Source organism: Dipodomys spectabilis, unplaced genomic scaffold (genome assembly GCF_019054845.1).
Source record: "Dipodomys spectabilis isolate Male_0828 unplaced genomic scaffold, ASM1905484v1 ptg000671l, whole genome shotgun sequence".
Classification (NCBI taxonomy): domain Eukaryota; kingdom Metazoa; phylum Chordata; class Mammalia; order Rodentia; family Heteromyidae; genus Dipodomys; species Dipodomys spectabilis.
In genome coordinates this window covers 600,212-627,705 of record NW_024871348.1, presented here as the reverse complement: position 1 = coordinate 627,705, position 27,494 = coordinate 600,212, and the positions used below count along the sequence as shown (strand labels likewise).

Sequence of the window (27,494 nt, the reverse complement as noted above, 5' to 3'; positions counted from 1 at the left end):
TCCTGATGAGGACAGCGCACAGGCCCAGAGCGCCCTCTGCTGGGCATTAGTGTTCACCGCAGCCCGGGTCCCGAGGAGCGCAACTTCTTGAAAAGATCCAGTGGCCTTTGCTTTCACAGCTATATATTTATAGCACAAGTCGTTAGCAGCATATGTGTTTAATTACCCCATTAAGCTGCACACTACACTCCTTTTGAAAGAAATAACTTTATTTACTTATTGTGCCTCATTCACAAGAGTTATGGTTTGGATAAGAATTTCCTACACAGGCTCCTGTGTTGAATGCTTACTCTCCAGGTGTGGGACATTTTCAAGGGCTCTGGAAACTTAGGGAGACGGGGGCCTAGCTGAAATAGTTCATGGGCACTACTGGGCCTTGAATGCGGGGCTTAGGTGCAGTCCATCCTTGAGCTTTTTCACCCCAGCCGGCACATTAGCACTTGAGCAATGGCTATACTTCCAGCTTTTGTTTCAGTTGTCAATGGAAGGTAAGTCTCAAGGCTTTTTCTGCCCTATCTGGATTTGAACTCTCAAAGCCTCCTGAGTAGCTAGAATTTCAAGCATGAGCCACAGATGCCCTGCACAAGCCTCAGCTCTCAAAAGATTCTGCCCCACAACATTGCTAGACAAGGGACCAGGCCTCTGTCACAGGACCTTTGGAGACAAACCACATCCAAACCACACCAGTACCCATTCATGGTTATAACTTAAGACTTAAATTATTACAGTTTTTATGTTTTTCCTCATTGTAGAATCTCCTAGAAGACTCAGCAGATCCAATGACAGGAAAAGAAATGAATTTGTCAGTCTCTGAAGGTTTAGAGTATATCCATTAACCTCTAATCTTCATGTAAACCAGAAGATATGCAGTTTCCTGCCTATAAAGAGAAATTTATCAGCATAGCAAAATGAAACATTTACAATGAAAGGCTGTATGTATTTTTGGGTGGGTTGTGGGACTTGAATTCTGGGCCTGGGCACTGTCCCAGCTCAAGGCGAGGGCTCTACCACTTGAGCCATAAAGCCACTTCTAGTTTTCTGTAGCCAGTTACTTAGAGATAAGAGTCACAAACATTTTCCTGCCCAGGCTGGCTTTGATCCGCAATCCTCAGATCTCAGCCTCCTCAGTAGCTAGGATGACAGGAGTGAGCTACCAGTGCCTAGTTGAGGGGATATATTATTGATTCACAATAGGACCAAATTTCCAGGATAATGAAGCAAACCTTCATCTACCTAACCTGTCCGTCTCATCAAAGGGAAAGAAAATAGTGACTTGGGAAACTAACCTGTAAGTTCTTATTAGCTAACATACAAATCATGGACAGCATGGTGCTAACGGCTCATGCCTGTGATCCTAGCTACTCAGGAGGCTGAGATCTGAGGGTCATGGTTCAAAGGCAGCCTGGACAGAAAAGTCTGTGAGACTGTCATCTCCCATAAAATACTCAGAAAAAGCTGGAAGTAGCACTGTGGTTCGAGTGGTACAGCATTAATCTTGGATACAAAGAGGCTCAGGGATAGCACCCAGTCCCTGAGTTCATACCCAGGACTAGAAGAAAGAAAGGAAGAAAGGAAGGAAGGAAGGAAGGAAGCAAGGAAGGAAGGAAAACAAGGAAGGAAGAAAGGAAGGAAGGAAGGAAGGAAGGAGGAAAGGACCAGGGACAGACATATTATGGGACTATAAGCCAACTCCAACCCTGTTTTTTGTAAATAAACTTAATTGGAACATGGCCACTTACATTCATTCATTCACGTGCTGTCTGTGGCACCCTGCATGTTGCAAGGGCAAAGCTGAGTAACAGCTACAAAAGCTATGCTCCAAAACCCTAAGTACTTTCTCTCTAACTAGTACAGAGAAAGTTTGCTAACCCCTATTCTAAATCACAGGGGAACGAATAACCAAAAATTGGCTAAGAACAGGCACCTAAGAGAAATGTTGAGAATAAATAAAAGCAAAATATGAAAAGTAGGTAAAAGGAAGATATCAAACATAAGCTCCACCTAATCCATTAATTATGAAATCAAACCTCTGATGTAGCTGAATATCACCTGGTACAAGCACCATCACCCCCAATACCATCTCCAGTACCTACACTGTCACCCCAATACCACCTCCAGTACCTACACTGTCACCCCCATACCACCTCCACTACCTACACTGTCACCTCAATACCACCTCCACTACCTACACTGTCACCTCAATACCACCTCCAGTACCTACACTATCACCCCAATACCACCTCCACTACCTACACTGTCACCCCCAATACCACCTCCAGTACCTACACTGTCACGCCCATACCACCTCCAGTACCTACACTGTCACCTCAATACCACCTCCACTACCTACACTGTCACCTCAATACCACCTCCACTACCTACACTGTCACCCCCATACCATCTCCACTACCTACACTGTCACCTCAATACCACCTCCACTACCTACACTGTCACCTCAATACCACCTCCACTACCTACACTGTCACCCCCATACCACCTCCAGTACCTACACTGTCACCCCCAATACCACCTCCAGTACCTACACCGTCAGTTCCATTTCCACCTCCAGTACATATAAAAATCTCTGCCTTAACTTTACCCAGCTTTTCTCTCTAGGTTAATGACTACGTCAGTATCATGTCCTGATGCCTACTGAGAAAGAGAAGAGTGGTCCTGGCCCCTGGTCTTCTGGGCACCACTGGCTCACACTTGTAACCCTTGTTATTCAGGAGGCTTAGATCAGAGAATTCAGGTTCAAAGCCAGCAGAGCAGAAAAGTCTTTGATACTCTTATCTCAAATTAACCACACAAAAGCAGGCCGTGGAGTTGTGGTTCATGTGGTCGAGCACTAGCCTTGAGTGAAAAAGCTCAATACCTAGGCCTAGGCTTCAAACCCAAGAACCAGCAACAAAAAAAAAAAAAAAAAAAAAAAGAGCACATGGTCTGGTGTGAGGGGAAAAGTCGCAAAATCAACAAACATTTTGAAGTGTAATAAAGGAGGCCTGCTCAAAAAGCCACGAAAGCAAATAAGATAGCCCTGCCTTTGGAGCTCCAGCGGTGCAATCAGTTAGCGCGGGTACTGATAAGATAGCCCCGCCAATCCGCTGGGGCCCATCAGTAAAGGCTTTGTGCAGTAGGAGAGACCGTGATTATCAAAACACCACTAGGCACTTGCTCAGAAGATGAATTAGGACAGGGTCATAGAGACCAGAAAATACAGGTACACAGTTACAGAAGATGATGGACATGGTATTGGGACTTATGCCAGTGCTTTACTTAAGTGTAAATTCTGAGGGAAGTGTGGTGCCAGGGATGACTGCTGAAAGATGAGGCTGAATGGCAGGCAGTGGGGACTCTCGGATAAAGGCAATAGTTCATCCGTGCAGATTTCATAAAGCTCCAAGAACCCAGTGGACCCCATTCCCCCAAGTACTTCTCTTACCAGCGGTAGTGATGATTTCCATAGGTACACTGGACATCTTCCCAGGACACCTGGAAGAACATCACAGACATCAGCAGCTGGTTGGCAGCTGCTATTACGTGTTGACAGAACAGGGGACACTGTAATGTGCCCTGTTAGACTCCTGCAGAGAATGGAGAAGCCCACCCTGGCGACCACACAGCATCAGAGCATCTGGTGACACAACGCCGTGCATCCTGAGACCCTCTGTGATGTCCCCACTCACCTTGAAATGCTTACACCTATCCCAGAGTTTTACACCTTGCATCTTTAACGTCTCGCTCCACAGACGTTTCCTACAAAGCATAAACCTTCAAGGTACGGGGCTAAGAGCACCAGAAACCTAACACTGACACAAACAGATGCTTAGAAAGCAATAAACCATGGCTGGGAAGGTGGCTCAGTGGTAGAGTGCTCGCCTAGCATGCATGAAGCCCTGGGTTCCATTCCTCAGTACCACATACACAGAAAAAACCGGAAGTGGCGCTGGGGCCGAAGTGGTAGGTAGAGCACTCACCTTGAACACAAAGAGGCTGGGGAACAGCACCCAGACCCTGAGTCTAAGCCCCAAGACAAGCAAGAAAATAAATAAATAAAGCAATAAACCTAGAGAATGGCTTTGAACCACAAAACTCCCCAGCTCCTACACACAAACTACAAGACCATAATGCGTCTTCAACTCTGAGCTGAGAATTTATTGAAGGTGGCTAATTCAGAGAAGGAGGAAAGTTTAGATGATGGTTCTCACCCAACAAACATTGGAGTCATTGAAGCAGAGCCATCTTCCATCCGCTGGATTCCGAATGTAGGCACAGTAATGACCGAAGTCTGCCATCCCTACGTGGGCTATCACAGCGAAGAGTTCATACTGTGCTTCACGCTGGAAGAGGACAAGGCTGTAAGCGACCCATCCCTCCTTTCCCAGCCCTGGTATGGTCTTTAATGAGGAAGCATATTTGCCAGGCACTTGTTTACTGCCTGCTCTAGGCCCGGCACTGACACTTCCAAGGAGCTCGAAGAAAAGACCTTGACCTGCAGAATCTCACAGCTAGTTGAAGAGAAGCATCACAAACCAGAACTGTGATGCCTGTGTTATATCAGACGCACGACCAGTAAGTGGGGGATGTTCAATTTTTGCCAAGTGGGAACTCTGAGGAGGTCTCTGTTAACAGTGCAGAAGGGTTTTTTAACATTGGCAGACAAGTTATCGGAAGGGAATTTGTTTTGGTTTGGTTTGGTTTGGGGGGGAAGGGGTTGTGAACTTTTTGTTTCACCTTGGTTTCTTCTTTGTTTTTGTTGTTTTCTTTTGGAAGTTGCGGTTTGAACCCAGGGCCTCCTGCGTGCCAGGCAGGAGCCTTACCATTGAATCACACCCCTAGCTCTGTTCTGTGCTGTTTTTTCCTTCCCCAGGCAAACGTCGGGAACATGATTTCCCCCGCTTCAGGCTTCCTATGATTAATGGGCTGATAGACACATGCCACCATCTGAACAGAAGACATAGTCTGAAAGTCTTCAGTTTGAGGTTAATGAAACTGTGAGAAATATGAGGTGACATTCAAAAAGGTGAGGAGAAGAAATGGAACTAGAATATCCACAAAACGCTGACAGAAAAGAACCCGAAAACGGACAGTGAAATGGCAGGACAGAAACCTTACAAAGACAGTAGGACACAAAGAGGAATGTTACAGACGCAAAGTCTCTACTACATGTGTCCATGAAGTGTTCCTTCCACTCCCTCAATATCTTAGAAAACTGTTTAAAAGAAAAGGGAACATTAGTAGTGAGAGTTTGGGCTGACTTTTTTGTTAGTCAAGAGTATTTCTTTCTTTCAAAAAAAAACCATAGCAGCAGAAACCCAACAGTGGTTATTAGGGGTTGTAATGAAAGATGCTGATCAAAGCGCACAAACTTCCAGTTAGACGGGAGGAATGGGTTTCAGAACAATGTCATACAGTATCGATGTGTTCCACACCGGAAAATGCTTTTCAAGAATTTTTACATACGCTCACCACAAAGACACAGGTGAAGTGATAAGTATGTTGTCTAGCTTGAGCTAATCTTTCCAAAATTTGAGGATGGGTGCGGTTGCACACCTATAATCCAGGTTCTCCAGAGGGGGAGATCAGAAAGGCTGTGGACAAAATCAGACTGGCCAGAAAGCTAGTGAGACTCCCATCTCAACAGACAAGCCAGACACAAGTGCACACCCGGAAGCCTGTCCCTGGGAGAGGCAGAGGTAGAAGAGCAGTCCAAGGTCAGGCCTGGACAAAAACAAACCACTGCCTGATAACAGAACTCAAGCAAAAAGGCCCAGCGGCTTGGCTCAGATGGTGAATGGCGATGTGCTTGCTACAGGCCCAGCGTGACACATTAGTCAGTGCCAAGACCACAAGACACCATTCCTCCGGCATGCATACGTCACAGCACCACACTAAAATCCCTACACACAAATACTTTCCATGTGTCAACATTGGAAATAAGGCAGGTTTGTTCTGAATCTTTAAAGAAACTAACACTAGGAACAGCAAAGGCTTGTGGTGACATTGTTATAGTGATAACCCCAGCACGGACCCCAGGGGACCACATGGTCATTAAAATCAATAATGCTTAGAAAAAAAACAAAAACAGCCTTTCTTTTATTTGTGAGGCAGGGTCTTAACTGTGTAGCTCACACTGGCCTTGAACCAATGCCCCTCTGGTCTACGTCTCCCGGCCGCAAAGAAGATAGGCACGTGCCAACATACTGGCTGAAAAATAAATAAATAAATTGAATTTAAAATGTTTTTAAGCCCTCTGCCTTGAATATGCCTTTGCTTCTGTGACTCGCAGCAGCCTGAGGCCAGCCTGTCCTCGTTGCGGGCCCCGCCTAGCCCGCAGAGGGCACACTTCCTCAGACAGAGCAGTGCTCAGAGGCTGAGCTCACCACGCCTGGCTCCCCTCCCGGGGGCGCTGCGCACCCAGCACAGGGCTGCTCCGAGCCCTCACACTGTGGAGGTGAGCTGAAGACCAAATCGCTAACCCGGGCCTGGGGAGCCTGAACCAGGGGATTCACCAGTCGGTGCCATCTAGCAGTCGAGGGGTAAGAGCGCTGAACCTGGAGGACGCCGTGTCTGGTAGGATCGATCCAGAACACCTCACCTGCTCTGCGTCCTCAGTGAAGTCTTGATGCTCAGCCAGAAGAACCTGACTGAGATCCAAGCGCTGAGGGAAGTGCAGCAAGTGGCAGACTTTCTCCGTCTGTGAGTTCCGAATGGAGAATCGCATCAGGTGAAGGGTCAGGGTTTGGGGCAGATGCGTCATCCTCAAGACCTGCAAAAGCAAAACTCACTGTGAGACGGGGCCCCGAGGCGCTTGCGGGAAGATCCTGAGACACGCCGGGCCTGGTGGCTCGTTCTCCTCCCCAGGGGGAGGGGTGCGGGGGACACACTGGGGAGCTGAAGGCTTCCATGGCAGAATCCATTCCTCTCCCCGGAGACTCAGGGGACGCTTGGCCGGCACAGCACTATGGACCTCAGACAAAAGCCGTGAGCTGCTCAGGGCTCCGCAGAGGTGCCTGGCCCTCAGAAACCAGGAGTCTGCTGTAGGGAGCGTCTCTAAAACGAAAGAGGAAACCCCACCGCCCCCACCCAGCCCCATGCCGTCACCTGCCACTCCTGGTGGAAGACTGTGGTCAAGAAGCGACATCCACAACCCCGTCTATGACAAGCCCGAGCGTCTGAACTAGCCTCACCACATCCCACCCCATCCGCCATCAGGAAGGGCCCGGAAGGGTCTGGAAAGCCGTGGCCCAGCAACAGCCCGCCCCGGAGACGCATCTGAACCTGAGGGTGGGCACCTGGCTTCCACGCGTCTTCGTCCTGCAGGCCTCGCAGAACCACTTGCTCTTGCTGGCTAACTCCCTGGGGTGGAAAAAACAGCGCAGGGCCTCCTCCTGCCAGCGGAGGCCGCAGGGAAAGGCCGCGTCAGCAGACCCTTTCCATGGGCACGTGGCCACCCCACAGGTGAGGGCTGAGCTCCGCTGCAGGTTCCCCCACTGTCCCCCAAGCACCACACTACCAGCGCTACATCTGTCAGGATCTTCCACCCACTGGAGGAGAAAACACAAGGAGCCCTGGTTAATACGAGGGTGAGAAAATGAGAAACAGGATAGAACTTCTGCTGCTGCTCAAAGAAATTGGCCACCTAGAGCCGTGCAAGTGAAACAGAGTTGTTAGTGTCCGCGGGTGGAAGGACACGGGGAACTGGCATGGCGGGGGGAACTGGCATGGCGGGGCGACCCTTTCTCACCCAGTCTCTCACCAGTGTTTACAGAGGCTTTGCGTCCACGTCATAGAGAGGGAGGGAGAGGGTCAGCATACTGCTGTTCCTACTGCTCTCTCTGGTAGAGAGGAGGCAAACCAGGGACTCCTTCACCCGGATCGTGTACAGGGCCTGCAGCCTCTCTACCTGCAAGAAGGCTCCAAGGACGGGTGAGGCTATGGCCACAGTTGGACCTGTTGGACTGACGAGCCCTGACGCTCCCGGCAGGTACCGGGAAGGACACCAGGAACCGTGGCAAGCGGTCTCCACGGATCCCTTACTACAAATGCACAATGGTGAGCGACCTCTACAGGTCCTGGGATTCCAGCTTCAGCTCTTACCAAGTCCACATCATCTATTTGATCCTTAAGAAGGTTCCAGAACGTGAGGTAGAGCTGAGCAGCATCGTGCTGGACAAACACTGGTTAAAAAAAAGGAACAGCGCATCAGAGCGGTCGCTGGACAAGTCCCATGTCCTCACGACCCCTAGCTACGTGAACACTCACCACCTTGCCTTTGACTCTCCCAACTCCCAAAAAAGGTCAGGAGGTACCACATGTCAGGCAGGCGCTCAGGAAGGGAGAAGCATTCTTGGTGGTGAATTTGACAGCGCCTCTTAAACTTAAGCCTCGGGAAGGGAACAAGGCTGTGCTCTACGCACTCTGAAGGGTATGGTACACCGGCAGCCTCAGTGGAGGGGGAAAGGCTTGCCACAGAAAAGCCAGAGCAGGAGCTGAACTCCCTGAGCGGCGCAGAGAGGTGGGCACATGCTGCCGGGCCGGCCGGGGGCTGCCGGGCATGCCCCGCCTGGCCCCACTGGATTCCCTAGAACAGACCAGCTCCAGGGACTCTCCAGAGCACAGGAGCGGCGCCTCCTCGCTGCATCCGCTGCTCTGTTCCCAGCTTGCACCTGGCCAAGCCAGAACTCTGAAGGGAGGCGCAGACCACCAGACGGAGCGCCAGACGGCATTCCTTCTCAGCAATGATAGAAAAACGACTCTTTTTTCTGCTTTACTTTTTTTTTTTATTATTTATTTTTGGGTCCGGTCGTGGGGCCTGAACTCTGGGCCTGGGCGCTGTCCCTCAGCTCTTCAGCTCAAGGCTAGCGCTCTACCACTTGAGCCACAGCACCACTTCCGGCTTTTTTTCTTTTTGCTTATGTAGTGCTGAGGATCAAACCCAGGGCCTCAGGCATGCAAGGCATGCGCTCTATCACTGAGTCACCTTCCCAGCCCAGCTACTCACCAATCTTATGTCTCACTCTAAACCATCTACTAACCCCAATCCCTACATAACTGCACAACCCACACTTTCTGCAATCCCAACCCTAACAAGTTCCCTAATCCTCACCTGTTCTATAATCAACCTTGAAGACTACTCCATATCCATACCATATCCATAACCCCAACCCATCCCACAGAGTTCTTCCTCACACATTCCCTAACCCTAAACCTTTGCTGGACCCTTACTCTAAAATTTCCTCAAGTGCATCCCCAACCTCACCCTTTGTCTCCCATATTTTCCCTACACCCTTTCTTGACCTTAAGCCTGACCTATTCCCATAATCCAAATGCTAGCCCTAACCTCACCAGATCGATAACCTTAACCTATAACCCTAACACTGACAATGACCCTGACCCTGACCCTAACCCCCAACCCTAGCACATGCTCCAACATGTACCCTATCAGTTATCCTAACACATATCTTACTCTAAAACCCTAAACTGTACCGCATACCCTAATAAGTACCCTAACAAATATAGTAAACAGTGTCACATTCTATCAAGTACCCAACAAGTACTGTAAACCATACAGGCACATTTACGTACACCCTATCATCTACCTCAAATTCACCTTACCGCATACCCAAACACTTGCCCTTAACCCAAACCATAACCCTAATATACACTATAGCATATACCTTAACCCTAACACATACCCTAATCTAACACGAACCCTGACATATACCATAAACTTCATTCTAACTCAAACACATGCCATAACATACACTCTAAACGCTGAAATGTGTGGTAACAATGACTTACATGCACTCTAAAACATTCAGGTATTTATAGGTAAACTAGCATGTACCTCAAACATACCCAATACATACCTTAACCCTAAGCCAAACCCTAACAAATACTCTAACATGTACCCTACTGGTTAACACAGACCCTAACCATTATCATGTACTGTAAAGCTTACATATACCCTAACAAGTACCCTAAACTTATCCCAACATACTTCCTAACGTGTTGCCTAACCCAAACCATAACTGTAACCTTAACACATACCCAAGCACATACTGTAACACACACTCTAAACATTTACATGTAACAAGTACTCTAACATGTGCTTCAAGTCATACATGTACCCTAGCATGTGCACAAAACATGCCCTGTTTGCTAACATGTACTCTAAACACTAACTCATACCCTAACAAGGACCCTAACACTTATTCAAAACCATGCAAATACCCTTAAATACACTCAAACTTGTACCTTAAAGTAACCCAATGTACATCCTAATATGTGCCCTGACTTTAACATGTATTTTAACCCCAACAGATTTCCCAATAGTACTCTAACATATTAAACATACTCTAGACATGCGTATAATAACAAATACCCTAACACATATTCTATAAAGCATACAGGTAACCTTACATGTACCCTGAATGTACCCTAACATACTCTCTAATCTGACCTTTACATATACCCCAAGTACCTTGACACGTACTTTAAAATTTAAGTGTACCCTAACATGTGACTCAACTATATCCTAACATGTACCTTAACCGTAATATGTACCCTAACATGCACCCTACCATCCCCTAACAAGTACTGTAAACCACACAAGTCCTTACACGCACCTAACATGTATCCTCAGTGTTCCCTAACACATAGCCTAACGTGTGCTATAGTCTTAACATGAACCTTCACCCTAACGAATCCCCTGTGAAGTATGCTAACTCTAATACATACCCTAATATGTGCCCTAACTAACACACACTCTAGCATGTACCATAACCCTAACAAATCCCCTATCAAGTGCCCTAACTCTAACACATACATGGACATGGACTCAAACACACACCCTAATATGTGCCATTACTTTCACATGTATGTTAAACCTAACAGATTCCCAATATACTGTAATACAATAAACATGCTCTGGACACGAACCCATATGGTAACAAGTACCCATTCACATACTCTGTAAATTGTACCTGTACCCTGAATGTACCCTAACAAACTACAACTTCACATTTACCCTAAACGTAGCACATACCCTAATAAATACTCTAAATTCTAATACATTGTCCAAACCATCCAGGTAACCTTATGTGTATCCCAAATGTGTAACCTGACACAGGCCCTAGTCCTGACACATACATGTACCCTAACATATACCCCATCACACACCCTAACTCTGGCCCATACTCACACCCTAATAATATGTATCCTGACTGACATCCATACACCAGCATGTACTCTAACTCTAACACCCTATGTACCTAAAAATGTACCTCACCCCTAAAATGTATGGTAAACATTAACATGTACCCTAACAAGTACCCTAACGTGTACTCTAAGTGAGCCTTATATGCACCCAAAATGCTCCTGTGCTCTGCTCTTCCACAAGCCCTGCCCCTGGGCTGCGCACTTCCCTGCTCTAGGCAGAAGGTGCTCTAGGCAGGTGCACTGTCCATGGAGGACACTGAGTGCAGTGAGGACTGCTTTCCACCAGAGGGTGCTCTAGGTATGCGCACTGTCCTCCTCACTACCAGGGGGTGCCGTGACCGCTGCTTCCCACCAGAGGGTGCTCTAGGTGTGTGCACCGTCCTCCTCAGGTCCCCGGGGTCTCCCACAAGCTCCGTCCCAGGCCCACTCACTTCTCCTTTGCCACACCCCTCCTGTGCTCTGCCTCCCCACAAGCCCCGCCTCTGGACTCATTCTTGCCCCACCCCTATCATTCTCTGCCCCTACACAAGCCCTGCCCCTGGACCCCTCACTTCCATGCTCTGCTCCTCCCAGACTGGAGGGTGCAGTGAGCACTGATTCACACCAGAGGGCGCTCTGGGTGTGTGCACTGTCCTCCTCTTCTCAGGACCACGGGGTGCAGTGAGCACTGATTCCCACCAGAGGGCGCTCTGGGTGTGTGCACGGTCCTTCTCAGGACCAGGGGCTGCAGTGGATAAAGTAGAGTGAAGTGTTGAGCTTTAACGCTTTCTTAATTGATGGCTGCTTTTAAGAATGATTCCCACCAGAGGGCGCTCTGGGTGTATACACTGTCCTTCTCAGGACCAGAGGATGCAGTGAACACTGATTCCCACCAGAGGGCGCTCTGGGTGTGTGCACGGTCCATCTCAGGAAGAGAGGGTGCAATGAACACTGATTCCCACCAGAGGGCGCTCTGGGTGAGTGCACTGTCCTCAGGACCAGAGGGTGCAGTGAGCACTGATTCTGACCAGAGGGCGCTCTAGGGTGTCTCTTGTCCTGGCCAGGTATGCAGTGTTCACTAATTCCCACCTGATGGTGCTCTAGGTGTGTGTACTGTCCTCCTCAGGACCCCAGATCCTCCCACAAGCCCACCCCTGCACTGCTCACTTCTTGCTCTGCTCCGCCCACAAAACCAGAGGATGCAGTGAGCACTGATTCCCACAAGAGGGTGCTCTAGGCTTGCACACTGTCCTCCTCTCCTCAGCACCTAGGGTGCGGTGATAGCTGATTCCCACCGGAGGGCACGCTAGACAGGTGAGCACCTTGCTCGTCTTCTCAGGACCAAGGGTGCAATGAGAGCTGTTTCCCACCAGAGGGTGCTCTAGGCATGCTCACCGTCCTCCTTTCCTCAAGACCAAGGGGTGCGGTGAGCGGTGATTCCCACCAGATGGTGGTCTAGCTGTGTACATGATCCTCCTCTTCTCAGGTCCAGGGGATGCAGTGACCAATGTTTCCCACCAGATGGTGGTCTAGGCCTGCACATGATCTTCCTCATCTCAGGACCAGAGAGGTGCAGTGACCACTGCTTCCTACCAGATGGTGCTCTAGGTATGCACACTGTCCCCAAGACCCTTGGCGTCCCACCAGCCCCGCCCCTGGACCGCTCACTTCCTGCTCCTGCCCCACCCCTGCAGTGCTCCACTCCTCCTCCTAGCCTGTAGCTGCAGCTACTTCTGCCCAGGACCCTGTAAAACTTGAAGCCCTGATGAAGTGTCCCAAAGCCTCAGTGCCAGAGACAGACCAGCCTCTGTTTGGTCCTGCTGCAAACTGTAGTGTCCCAACCCCAGAGCAGTCTTGTCCCAGTGTTACAGGGAAAAAAGTCCACTGTTCAGACAGCCTCACTTAAAAAGATGACTTTCTTGGGGAAGTGGAGAGCTAACCGGCCAGGGACGCAGCACAGACTCGGGAGCTGAAACTGCGACCCGAACAACCCACAAGCTAGGGTTTTTAAAGGCAACATCCATGCCTGGCCACGCACAGGTGGCCAACGGGATTGTAATAGCACATAAGGGTTGCATGTTTATGTCCGTGGCTGGTGGGTTACAGTCTGACTCCTAGGAACTGTTTGAACTAACCTATCATTCTGGCATGCATTGGCGGGCAAATTTGGGGTCCCCACACAAAGCAAGTGGATATTCTTACTCTTGGGGTTTGTATATTCTGGAAACATGATGTTATAGGCCCTGCATCCTTGAAGCTGGGGGCTGTTACAAAGACAGCTACGGGAGCTTTATTACAGAGATAGCTACAGGAGGATGCGCAATGTGCACACCGAGGCATCGACTCCCTTGAAGCAGGAGGCAATCGATCACGGGGTGGAATGCACAACGTTGCACGGCAGGCACCGTTCTAATTGGGCAGGGTATGACATAGGGGGGAATTCCATGTGAAATACGTTTTAAGGTCTCCCTTCGTGGCCTCTCTTTGTTTTTAGTAAAGGGTCAACTTCTCGGCTTAGTTTTCCTCACACAGTCTGGGACCTTAACAGTCTAGGAGACCCTTTGCCCTACACCAGCTCTCATTGAATTCTCAGTGTCAGCTCAAGCCAGCAGTCAGGGCCAGCAGTGATCTGCTGGGTGCCAGGAAGGAGATGGGGCTCCAGAGGAGCCCCATCAATAAGGAGGTAAAATATGGAGGTAGAGGCTGCCAGCAGAGGCAGGAACATTGTAATGGGTTGTGTTCCCAAAGTTCATATAGGGATGCTCTCATCACCCAATACCTGGGAATGTGACCTTATATGGAAGTAGGCTTTGGCAGGAGATCAACTCCAGTTCCTGTTGTTATTGTGCCCCTAAAAGGGGGAAATCGGGTCCCAGAAATGCACCCAGGGATGATCCTCTGCAGAGACGTCACTCTGCTCTCACAGGCTCAGAAGCTGAGAGAAGACCTAGAACTCACAGTGCCTTGTACCTCCTGAGGGAATGTGGCCCAGAAGACACTTATTCCATGCTGCTAAACTTCAGAGCTCCGAACACAGATCTCTAAACAACCCAGTCTGCAGTGGTGTGTCAGAACAACCCTAGACCCTTATGTATGTTTAAATTCTTTATAGTATAAATCAGTTATAGCTAATCATTATCATCTAGTCAAGTATCATTTAAGACAGGGAGGATGTTAACACTAAAAACCAGTCCTCACATATCCCTATAAAAGCATTGTACATTTTGTGGAACTTTTCAATGTGCACTGCAATGTACTAGAGGTTAATAGATCAGGGGCTGGGAAGGTGGCTCAGTGGTAGAGCGCTTGCCTTGCATGCCTGAGGCCCTGGGTTCGATTCCTCAGCACCACATAAGCAAAACGAAAAAAGCCGGAAGTGGCGCTGTGGCTCAAGTGGTAGAGCGCTAGCCTTGAGGTGAAGAGCTGAGGGACGGCGCCCAGGCCCAGAGTTCAGGCCCCACGAGGGGACCAATATATATATATATTTCAGGTCCTAGTTGTTACTGTAATACGTCCATGGTATCCATTTCATTTTGTGTTTTATTTGAAGCAACTCTAAATCCGACTCTGATCATTTTCCCAGAATGGAGTCAGACAGAACCACTTCACCTGTGCGCTTTCCCAGCTTCAGGGTGCCGGGACTCATAGTCCATAGGACATGGCCTCTGCATGTCTTCTATGCCACAGGTCCTGAGGCCAGGAGGCCAGTCCACATACGCCTAGTATGCCCTCTGGTGGGAATCGGGACCCACTGCACCGCGAGTCCTGATGAGAGGACAGTGTGCAAGCCTAGGGCGCCCTCTGGTGGGCATCAGTGCTCACCGCACCCCGGGTCCTGATGAGGACAGCACACAGGCCCAGAGCGCCCTCTGCTGGGCATTAGTGTTCACCGCAGCCCGGGTCCCGAGGAGCGCAACTTCTTGAAAAGATCCAGTGGCCTTTGCTTTCACAGCTATATATTTATAGCACAAGTCGTTAGCAGCATATGTGTTTAATTACCCCATTAAGCTGCACACTACACTCCTTTTGAAAGAAATAACTTTATTTACTTATTGTGCCTCATTCACAAGAGTTATGGTTTGGATAAGAATTTCCTACAGAGGCTCCTGTGTTGAATGCTTACTCTCCAGGTGTGGTACATTTTCAAGGGCTCTGGAAACTTAGGGAGACGGGGGCCTAGCTGAAATAGTTCATGGGCACTACTGGGCCTTGAACGCGGGGCTTAGGTGCAGTCCATCCTTGAGCTTTTTCACTCGAGCCGGCACATTAGGACTTGAGCAATGGCTATACTTCCAGCTTTTGTTTCAGTTGTCAATGGAAGGTAAGTCTCAAGGCTTTTTCTGCCCTATCTGGATTTGAACTCTCAAAGCCTCCTGAGTAGCTAGAATTTCAAGCATGAGCCACAGATGCCCTGCACAAGCCTCAGCTCTCAAAAGATTCTGCCCCACAACATTGATAGACAAGGGACCAGGCCTCTGTCACAGGACCTTTGGAGACAAACCACATCCAAACCACACCAGTAACCATTCATGGTTATAACTTAAGACTTAAATTATTACAGTTTTTATGTTTTTCCTCATTGTAGAATCTCCTAGAAGACTCAGCAGATCCAATGACAGGAAAAGAAATGAATTTGTCAGTCTCTGAAGGTTTAGAGTATATCCATTAACCTCTAATCTTCATGTAAACCAGAAGATATGCAGTTTCCTGCCTATAAAGAGAAATTTATCAGCATAGCAAAATGAAACATTTACAATGAAAGGCTGTATGTATTTTTGGGTGGGTTGTGGGACTTGAACTCTGGGCCTGGGCACTGTCCCAGCTCAAGGCGAGGGCTCTACCACTTGAGCCATAAAGCCACTTCTAGTTTTCTGTAGCCAGTTACTTAGAGATAAGAGTCACAAACATTTTCCTGCCCAGGCTGGCTTTGATCCGCAATCCTCAGATCTCAGCCTCCTCAGTAGCTAGGATGACAGGAGTGAGCTACCAGTGCCTAGTTGAGGGGATATATTATTGATTCACAATAGGACCAAATTTCCAGGATAATGAAGCAAACCTTCATCTACCTAACCTGTCCGTCTCATCAAAGGGAAAGAAAATAGTGACTTGGGAAACTAACCTGCAAGTTCTTATTAGCTAACATACAAATCATGGACAGCATGGTGCTAACGGCTCATGCCTGTGATCCTAGCTACTCAGGAGGTTGAGATTTGAGGGTCAAGGTTCAAAGGCAGCCTGGACAGAAAAGTCTGTGAGACTCTTATCTCCAATAAACTACTCAGAAAAAGCTGGAAGTAGCACTGTGGTTCGAGTGGTACAGCATTAATCTTGAATACAAAGAGGCTCAGGGATAGCACCCAGGCCCTGAGTTCAAACCAAGGACTAAAAGGAAGAAAGAAAGAAAGAAAGTAAGAAAGAAAGAAAGAAAGAAAGAAAGAAAGAAAGAAAGAAAGAAAGAAAGAAAGAAAGAAAGGAAGGAAGGAAGGAAGGAAGGAAGGAAGGAAGGAAGGAAGGAAGGAAGGAAGGAAAAGAAGGAAGGAAGGAAGGAAAAAAGCAAGCAAGGAAGGAAGCAAGGAAGGAAGGAGGAAAGGACCAGGGACAGACATGTTATGGGACTATAAGCCAACTCCAACCCTGTTTTTTGTAAATAAACTTAATTGGAACATGGCCACTTACATTCATTCATTCACGTGCTGTCTGTGGCACCCTGCATGTTGCAAGGGCAAAGCTGAGTAACAGCTACAGAAGCTATGCTCCAAAACCCTAAGTACTTTCTCTCTAACTTCTACAGAGAAAGTTTGCTAACCCCTATTCTAAATCACAGGGGAATGAATAACCAAAAATTGGCTAAGAACAAGCACCTAAGAGAAATGTGGAGAATAAATAAAAGGAAAACATAAAAAGTAGGTAAAAGGAAGATATCAAACATAAACTCCACCTAATCCATTAATTATGAAATCAAGCCTACTGATGTAGCTGAATATCACCTGGTACAAACACCATCACCCCCAATAACATCTCCACTACCTACACTGTCACCTCAATACCATCTCCACTACCTACACTGTCACCCCAATACCACCTCCACTACCTACACTGTCACTTCCATACCACCTCCACTACCTACACTGTCACCCGCATACCATCTCCAGTACCTACACTGTCACCCCAATACCACCTCCAGTACCTACACCGTCAGTTCCATTTCCACCTCCAGTACATATAAAAATCTCTGCCTTAACTTTACCCAGCTTTTCTCTCTAGGTTAATGACTACGTCAGTATCATGTCCTGATGCCTACTGAGAAAGAGAAGAGTGGTCCTGGCCCCTGGTCTTCTGGGCACCACTGGCTCACACTTGTAACCCTTGTTATTCAGGAGGCTTAGATCAGAGAATTCAGGTTCAAAGCCAGCAGAGCAGAAAAGTCTTTGATACTCTTATCTCAAATTAACCACACAAAAGCAGGCCGTGGAGTTGTGGTTCATGTGGTCGAGCACTAGCCTTGAGTGAAAAAGCTCAATACCTAGGCCTAGGCTTCAAACCCAAGAACCAGCAACAAAAAAAAAAAAAAAGAGCACATGGTCTGGTGTGAGGGGAAAAGTCGCAAAATCAACAAACATTTTGAAGTGTAATAAAGGAGGCCTGCTCAAAAAGCCACGAAAGCAAATAAGATAGCCCTGCCTTTGGAGCTCCAGCGGTGCAATCAGTTAGCGCGGTACTGATAAGATAGCCCCGCCAATCCGCTGGGGCCCATCAGTAAAGGCTTTGTGCAGTAGGAGAGACCGTGATTATCAAAACACCACTAGGCACTTGCTCAGAAGATGAATTAGGACAGGGTCATAGAGACCAGAAAATACAGGTACACAGTTACAGAAGATGATGGACATGGTATTGGGACTTATGCCAGTGCTTTACTTAAGTCTAAATTCTGAGGGAAGTGTGGTGCCAGGGATGACTGCTGAAAGATGAGGCTGAATGGCAGGCAGTGGGGACTCTCGGATAAAGGCAATAGTTCATCCGTGCAGATTTCATAAAGCTCCAAGAACCCAGTGGACCCCATTCCCCCAAGTACTTCTCTTACCAGCGGTAGTGATGATTTCCATAGGTACACTGGACATCTTCCCAGGACACCTGGAAGAACATCACAGACATCAGCAGCTGGTTGGCAGCTGCTATTACGTGTTGACAGAACAGGGGACACTGTAATGTGCCCTGTTAGACTCCTGCAGAGAATGGAGAAGCCCACCCTGGCGACCACACAGCATCAGAGCATCTGGTGACACAACGCCGTGCATCCTGAGACCCTCTGTGATGTCCCCACTCACCTTGAAATGCTTACACCTATCCCAGAGTTTTACACCTTGCATCTTTAACGTCTCGCTCCACAGACGTTTCCTACAAAGCATAAACCTTCAAGGTACGGGGCTAAGAGCACCAGAAACCTAACACTGACACAAACAGATGCTTAGAAAGCAATAAACCATGGCTGGGAAGGTGGCTCAGTGGTAGAGTGCTCGCCTAGCATGCATGAAGCCCTGGGTTCCATTCCTCAGTACCACATACAGAAGAAACCGGAAGTGGCGCTGTGGCCAAAGTGGTAGGTAGAGCACTCTCCTTGAACACAAAGAGGCTGGGGAACAGCACCCAGACCCTGAGTCTAAGCCCCAAGACAAGCAAGAAAATAAATAAATAAAGCAATAAACCTAGAGAATGGCTTTGAACCACAAAACTCCCCAGCTCCTACACACAAACTACAAGACCATAATGCGTCTTCAACTCTGAGCTGAGAATTTATTGAAGGTGGCTAATTCAGAGAAGGAGGAAAGTTTAGATGATGGTTCTCACCCAACAAACATTGGAGTCATTGAAGCAGAGCCATCTTCCATCCGCTGGATTCCGAATGTAGGCACAGTAATGACCGAAGTCTGCCATCCCTACGTGGGCTATCACAGCGAAGAGTTCATACTGTGCTTCACGCTGGAAGAGGACAAGGCTGTAAGCGACCCATCCCTCCTTTCCCAGCCCTGGTCTTTAATGAGGAAGCATATTTGCCAGGCACTTGTTTACTGCCTGCTCTAGGCCCGGCACTGATACTTCCAAGGAGCTCGAAGAAAAGACCTTGACCTGCAGAATCTCACAGCTAGTTGAAGAGAAGCATCACAAACCAGAACTGTGATGCCTGTGTTATATCAGACGCACGACCAGTAAGTGGGGGATGTTCAATTTTTGCCAAGTGGGAACTCTGAGGAGGTCTCTGTTAACCATGCAGAAGGGTTTTTTAACATTGGCAGACAAGTTATCGGAAGGGAATTTGTTTTGGTTTGGTTTGGGGGGGGGGAAGGGGTTGTGAACTTTTTGTTTCACCTTGGTTTCTTCTTTGTTTTTGTTGGTTTGTTTTGGAAGTTGCAGTTTGAACCCAGGGCCTCCTGCGTGCCAGGCAGGAGCCTTACCATTGAATCACGCCCCTAGCTCTGTTCTGTGCTGTTTTGTCCTTCCCCAGGCAAACGTCGGGAACATGATTTCCCCCGCTTCAGGCTTCCTATGATTAATGGGCTGATAGACACATGCCACCATCTGAACAGAAGACATAGTCTGAAAGTCTTCAGTTTGAGGTTAATGAAACTGTGAGAAATATGAGGTGACATTCAAAAAGGTGAGGAGAAGAAATGGAACTAGAATATCCACAAAACGCTGACAGAAAAGAACCCGAAAACGGACAGTGAAATGGCAGGACAGAAACCTTACAAAGACAGTAGGACACGAAGAGGAATGTTACAGACGCAAAGTCTCTACTACATGTGTCCATGAAGTGTTCCACTCCCTCAAAATCTTAGAAAACTGTTTAAAAGAAAAGGGAACATTAGTAGTGAGAGTTTGGGCTGACTTTTTTGTTAGTCAAGAGTATTTCTTTCTTTCAAAAAAGAAACCATAGCAGCAGAAACCCAACAGTGGTTATTAGGGGTTGTAATGAAAGATGCTGATCAAAGCGCACAAACTTCCAGTTAGACGGGAGGAATGGGTTTCAGAACAATGTCATAAGGTATCGATGTGTTCCACACCGGAAAATGCTTTTCAAGAATTTTTACATACGCTCACCGCAAAGACACAGGTGAAGTGATAAGTATGTTGTCTAGCTTGAGCTAATCTTTCCAAAATTTGAGGATGGGTGCAGTTGCACACCTATAATCCAGGTTCTCCATAGGGGGAGATCAGAAAGGCTGTGGACAAAGTCAGCCTGGCCAGAAAGCTAGTGAGACTCCGATCTCAACAGACAAGCCAGACACAAGTGCACACCCGGAAGCCTGTCCCTGGGAGAGGCAGAGGTAGAAGAGCAGTCCAAGGTCAGGCCTGGACAAAAACAAACCACTGCCTGATAACAGAACTCAAGCAAAAAGGCCCAGCGGCTTGGCTCAGATGGTGAATGGCGATGTGCTTGCTACAGGCCCAGCGTGACACATTAGTCAGTGCCAAGACCACAAGACACCATTCCTCCGGCATGCGTACGTCACAGCACCACACTGAAATCCCTACACACAAATATTTTCCATGTGTCAACACTGGAAATAAGGCAGGTTTGTTCTGAATCTTTAAAGAAACTAACACTAGGAACAGCAAAGGCTTGTGGTGACATTGTTATAATGATAACCCCAGCATGGACCCCGGGGGACCACATGGTCATTAAAATCAATAATGCTTAGAAAAAAACAAAAACAGCCTTTCTTTTATTTGTGAGGCAGGGTCTTAACTGTGTAGCTCACACTGGCCTTGAACCAATGCCCCTCTGGTCTACGTCTCCCGGCCGCAAAGAAGATAGGCACGTGCCAACATACTGGCTGAACAATAAATAAATAAATTGAATTTAAAATGTTTTTAAGCCCTCTGCCTTGAATATGCCTTTGCTTCTGTGACTCGCAGCAACCTGAGGCCAGCCTGTCCTCGGTGCGGGCCCCGCCTAGCCCGCAGAGGGCACACTTCCTCAGACAGAGCAGTGCTCAGAGGCTGAGCTCACCACGCCTGGCTCCCCTCCCGGGGGCGCTGCGCACCCAGCACCGGGCTGCTCCGAGCCCTCACACTGTGGAGGTGAGCTGAAGACCAAATCGCTAACCCGGGCCTGGGGAGCCTGAACCAGGGGATTCACCAGTCGGTGCCATCTAGCAGTCGAGGGGTAAGAGCGCTGAACCTGGAGGACGCCGTGTCTGGTAGGATCGATCCAGAACACCTCACCTGCTCTGCGTCCTCAGTGAAGTCTTGATGCTCAGCCAGAAGAACCTGACTGAGATCCAAGCGCTGAGGGAAGTGCAGCAAGTGGCAGACTTTCTCCGTCTGTGAGTTCTGAATGGAGAATCGCATCAGGTGAAGGGTCAGGGTTTGGGGCAGATGCGTCATCCTCAAGACCTGCAAAAGCAAAACTCACTGTGAGACGGGGCCCCGAGGCGCTTGCGGGAAGATCCTGAGACACGCCGGGCCTGGTGGCTCGTTCTCCTCCCCAGGGGGAGGGGTGCGGGGGACACACTGGGGAGCTGAAGGCTTCCATGCCAGAATCCATTCCTCTCCCTGGAGACTCAGGGGACGCTTGGCCGGCACAGCACTATGGACCTCAGACAAAAGCCGTGAGCTGCTCAGGGCTCCGCAGAGGTGCCTGGCCCTCAGAAACTAGGAGTCTGCTGTAGGGAGCGTCTCTAAAACCAAAGAGGAAACCCCACCGCCCCCACCCAGCCTCATGCCGTCACCTGCCACTCCTGGTGGAAGACTGTGGTCAAGAAGCGACATCCACAGCCCCGTCTATGAGAAGCCCGAGGGTCGGAACTAGCCTCACCCACATCCCACCCCATGCGCCATCAGGAAGGGCCCGGAAGTGTCTGGAAAGCCGTGGCCCAGCAACAGACCGCCCCGGAGACGCATCTGAACCTGAGGGTGGGCACCTGGCTTCCACGCGTCTTCGTCCCGCAGGCCTCGCAGAATCACTTGCTCTTGCTGGCTAACTCCCTGGGGTGGAAAAAACAGCGCGGGGCCTCCTCCTGCCGGCGGAGGCCGCAGGGAAAGGCCGCGTCAGCAGACCCTTTCCATGGGCACGCGGCCACCCCACAGGTGAGGGCTGAGCTCCGCTGCAGGTTCCCCCACAGTCCCCCAAGCACCCCACTACCAGCGCTACATCTGTCAGGATCTTCCACCCACTGGCGGAGAAAACACAAGGAGCCCTGGTTAATACGAGGGTGAGAAAATGAGAAACAGGATAGAACTTCTGCTGCTGCTCAAAGAAATTGGCCACCTAGAGCCGTGCAAGTGAAACAGAGTTGTTAGTGTCCGCGGGTGGAAGGACACGGGGAACTGGCATGGCGGGGGGAACTGGCATGGCGGGGCGACCCTTTCTCACCCAGTCTCTCACCAGTGTTTGCAGAGGCTTTGCGTCCACGTCATAGAGAGGGAGGGAGAGGGTCAGCATACTGCTGTTCCTACTGCTCTCTCTGGTACAGAGGAGGCAAACCAGGGACTCCTTCACCCGGATCGTGTACAGGGCCTGCAGCCTCTCTACCTGCAAGAAGGCGCCAAGGACGGGTGAGGCTATGGCCACAGTTGGACCTGTTGGACTGACGAGCCCTGACGCTCCCGGCAGGTACCGGGAAGGACACCAGGAACCGTGGCAAGCGGTCTCCACGGATCCCTTACTACAAATGCACAATGGTGAGCGACCTCTACAGGTCCTGGGATTCCAGCTTCAGCTCTTACCAAGTCCACATCATCTATTTGATCCTTAAGAAGGTTCCAGAATGTGAGGTAGAGCTGAGCAGCATCGTGCTGGACAAACACTGGTTAAAAAAAAGTAACAGCGCATCAGAGCGGTCGCTGGACAAGTCCCATGTCCTCACGACCCCTAGCTACGTGAACACTCACCACCTTGCCTTTGACTCTCCCAACTCCCAAAAGAGGTCAGGAGGTACCACATGTCAGGCGCTCAGGAAGGGAGAAGCATTCTTGGTGGTGAATTTGACAGCGCCTCTTAAACTTAAGCCTCGGGAAGGGAACAAGGCTGTGCTCTACGCACTCTGAAGGGTATGGTACACCGGCAGCCTCAGTGGAGGGGCAAAGGCTTGCCACAGAAAAGCCAGAGCAGGAGCTGAACTCCCTGAGCGGCGCAGAGAGGTGGGCACATGCTGCCGGGCCGGCCGGGGGCTGCCGGGCATGCCCCGCCTGGCCCCAATGGATTCCATAGAACAGACCAGCTCCAGGGACTCTCCAGAGCACAGGAGCGGCGCCTCCTCGATGCATCCGCTGCTCTGTTCCCAGCTTGCACCTGGCCAAGCCAGAACTCTGAAGGGAGGCGCAGACCACCAGACGGAGCGCCAGACGGTATTCCTTCTCAGCAATGATAGAAAAACGACTCTTTTTTCTGCTTTACTTTTTTTTTTATTATTTATTTTTGGGTCCGGTCGTGGGGCCTGAACTCTGGGCCTGGGCGCTGTCCCTCAGCTCTTCAGCTCAAGGCTAGCGCTCTACCACTTGAGCCACAGCACCACTTCCGGCTTTTTTTCTTTTTGCTTATGTAGTGCTGAGGATCAAACCCAGGGCCTCAGGCATGCAAGGCATGCGCTCTATCACTGAGTGACCTTCCCAGCCCAGCTACTCACCAATCTTATGTCTCACTCTAAACCATCTACTAACCCCAATCCCTACATAACTGCACAACCCACACTTTCTGCAATCCCAACCCTAACAAGTTCCCTAATCCTCACCTGTTCTATAATCAACCTTGAAGACTACTCCATATCCATACCATATCCATAACCCCAACCCATCCCACAGAGTTCTTCCTCACACATTCCCTAACCCTAAACCTTTGCTGGACCCTTACTCTAAAATTTCCTCAAGTGCATCCCCAACCTCACCCTTTGTCTCCCATATTTTCCCTACACCCTTTCCTGACCTTAAGCCTGACCTATTCCCATAATCCAAATGCTAGCCCTAACCTCACCAGATCGATAACCTTAACCTATAACCCTAACACTGACAATGACCCTGACTCTGACCCTAACCCCCAACCCTAGCACATGCTCCAACATGTACCCTATCAGTTATCCTAACACATATCTTACTCTAAAACCCTAAACTGTACCGCATACCCTAATAAGTACCCTAACAAATATAGTAAACAGTGTCACATTCTATCAAGTACCCTAACAAGTACTGTAAACCATACAGGCACATTTACGTACACCCTATCATCTACCTCAAATTCACCTTACCGCATACCCAAACACTTGCCCTTAACCCAAACCATAACCCTAATATACACTATAGCATATACCTTAACCCTAACACATACCCTAATCTAACACGAACCCTGACATATACCATAAACTTCATTCTAACTCAAACACATGCCATAACATACACTCTAAACGCTGAAATGTGTGGTAACAACGACTTACATGCACTCTAATACATTCAGGTACTTTATAGGTAAACTAGCATGTACCCCAAACATACCCAATACATACCTTAACCCTAAGCCAAACCCTAACAAATACTCTAACATGTACCCTACTGGTTAACACAGACCCTAACCATTATCATGTACTGTAAAGCTTACATATACCCTAACAAGTACCCTAAACTTATCCCAACATACTTCCTAACGTGTTGCCTAACCCAAACCATAACTGTAACCTTAACACATACCCAAGCACATACTGTAACGCACACTCTAAACATTTACATGTAACAAGTACTCTAACATGTGCTTCAAGTCATACATGTACCCTAGCATGTGCACAAAACATGCCCTGTTTGCTAACATGTACTCTAAACACTAACTCATACCCTAACAAGGACCCTAACACTTATTCAAAACCATGCAAATACCCTTAAATACACTCAAACTTGTACCTTAAAGTAACCCAATGTACACCCTAATATGTGCCCTGACTTTAACATGTCTTTGAACCCTAACAGATTTCCCAATAGTACTCTAACACATTAAACATACTCTAGACACGCATATAATAACAAATACCCTAACACATTCTATAAAGCGTACAGGTAACCTTACATGTACCCTGAATGTACCCTAACATACTCTAACTCTGACCTTTACATATACCCCAAGTACCTTGACACATATTTAAAAAATTAATGTACCCTAACATGTGACTCAACCATATCCTAACATGTACCTTCACCCTAACGAATCCCCTGTGAAGTATGCTAACTCTAATACGTACCCTAATATGTGCCCTAACTAACACACACTCTAGCATGTACCGTAACCCCCTATCAAGTGCCCTAACTCTAACACATACATGGACATGGACTCAAACACATACCCTAATATGTGCCATTACTTTCACATGTATGTTAAACCTAACAGATTCCCAACACAATAAACATGCTCTGGACACGAACCCATATGGTAACAAGTACCCATTCACATACTCTGTAAATTGTACCTGTACCCTGAATGTACCCTAACAAACTACAACTTCACATTTACCCTAAACGTAGCACATACCCTAATAAATACTCTAAATTCTAATACATTGTCCAAACGTTACAGGTAACCGTCTTATGTGTATCCCAAATGTGTAACCCGACACATACATGTACCCTAACCTATACCCCATCACACACCCTAATATGTACCCTGACTGACATCCATACACCACTCACTTCTCCTTTGCCACACCCCTCCTGTGCTCTGCCTCCCCACAAGCCCCGCCTCTGGACTCATTCTTGCCCCACCCCTATCATTCTCTGCCCCTACACAAGCCCTGCCCCTGGACCCCTCACTTCCATGCTCTGCTCCTCCCACAAGACTAGAGGGTGCAGTGAGCACTGATTCCCACCAGAGGGCGCTCTGGGTGTGTGCACGGTCCTTCTCGGGACCAGGGGCTGCAGTGGATAAAGTAGAGTGAAGTGTTGAGCTTTAACACTTTCTTAATTGATGGCTGCTTTCAAGAATGATTCCCACCAGAGGGCGCTCTGGGTGTGTGCACTGTTCTTCTCAGGACCAGAGAGTGCAACGAACACTGATACCCACCAGAGGGCGCTCTGGGTATGTACACTGTCCTTCTCAGGACCAGAGGGGGCAGTGAGCACTGATTCTGACCAGAGGGCGCTCTAGGTGTGCACACTGTGCTCCTCTTGTCCTGGCCAGGTATGCAGTGTTCACTAATTCCCACCTGATGGTGCTCTAGGTTTGCGTACTGTCCTCCTCAGGACCCCAGATCCTCCCACAAGCCCACCCCTGCACTGCTCACTTCTTGCTCTGCTCCGCCCACAAAACCAGAGGATGCAGTGAGCACTGATTCCCACAAGAGGGTGCTCTAGGCTTGCACACTGTCCTCCTCTCCTCAGCACCTAGGGTGCGGTGATAGCTGATTCCCACCGGAGGGCGCGCTAGACAGGTGAGCACCTTGCTCTTCTTCTCAAGACCAGGGGTGCAATGAGGGCCGTTTCCCACCAGAGGGTGCCCTAGGCATGCTCACCGTCCTCCTTTCCTCAAGACCAAGGGGTGCAGTGACCACTGATTGCCACCAGATGGTGGTCTAGCTGTGTACATGATCCTCCTCTTCTCAGGTCCAGGGGATGCAGTGACCAATGTTTCCCACCAGATGGTGGTCTAGGCCTGCACATGATCTTCCTCATCTCAGGACCAGAGAGGTGCAGTGACCACTGCTTCCCACCAGATGGTGCTCCAGGTATGCACACTGTCCTCAAGACCCTTGGCGTCCCACCAGCCCGGCCCCTGGACCGCTCACTTCCTGCTCCTGCCCCACCCCTGCAGTGCTCCACTCTTCCTCCTAGCCTGTAGCTGCAGCTACTTCTGCCCAGGACCCTGGAAAACTTGAAGCCCTGATGAAGTGTCCCAAAGCCTCAGTGCCAGAGACAGACCAGCCTCTGTTTGGTCCTGCTGCAAACTGTAGTGTCCCAACCCCAGAGCAGTCTTGTCCCAGTGTTACGGGGGAAAAAGTCCACTGTTCAGACAGCCTCACTTAAAAAGATGACTTTCTTGTGGAAGTGGAGAGCTAACCGGCCAGGGACGCAGCACAGACCCGGGAGCTGAAACTGTGACCCCGAACAACCCACAAGCTAGGGTTTTTAAAGGCAACATCCACGCCTGGCCACACACAGGTGGCCAACGGGATTGTAACAGCACATAAGGGTTGCATGTTTATGTCCGTGGCTGGTGGGTTACAGTCCGACTCCTAGGAACTGTTTGAACTAACCTATCATTCTGGCTTGCATTGGCGGGCAAATTTGGGGTCCCCACACAAAGCAAGTGGATATTCTTACTC

The 27,494-nt window shown here is 49.0% G+C and overlaps 1 protein-coding gene across 1 annotated transcript; it reads right to left on the bottom strand.

The window, feature by feature from the left end:
* Nucleotides 1-462: 462 nt before the first annotated feature.
* Nucleotides 463-24,448, bottom strand: LOC122101676 (ubl carboxyl-terminal hydrolase 18-like). Its single transcript, XM_042672150.1, has 9 exons — nucleotides 24,444-24,448; nucleotides 23,246-23,511; nucleotides 22,930-23,009; nucleotides 22,589-22,735; nucleotides 7,296-7,391; nucleotides 6,599-6,769; nucleotides 4,209-4,340; nucleotides 3,443-3,492; nucleotides 463-878 (listed from the first exon to the last, which is right to left on the bottom strand). Exons 1-9 carry the CDS (start codon nucleotides 24,446-24,448, stop codon nucleotides 833-835), a joined length of 993 nt encoding a protein of 330 aa, XP_042528084.1. The 3' UTR covers nucleotides 463-832.
* Between the last annotated feature and the right edge of the window lie 3,046 nt (nucleotides 24,449-27,494).

What these genes read in the sequence shown, in the direction of transcription:
- LOC122101676 (XM_042672150.1), bottom strand. An exon ending in TCACTGAGGACGCAGAGCAG is followed by an intron (nt 4,341 to 6,598) that starts GTGAGGTGTTCT and finishes GTCCTCTTCCAG; the next exon opens with CGTGAAGCACAGTATGAACT. An exon ending in GGAAATCATCACTACCGCTG is followed by an intron (nt 879 to 3,442) that starts GTAAGAGAAGTA and finishes TTCTCTTTATAG; the next exon opens with GCAGGAAACTGCATATCTTC.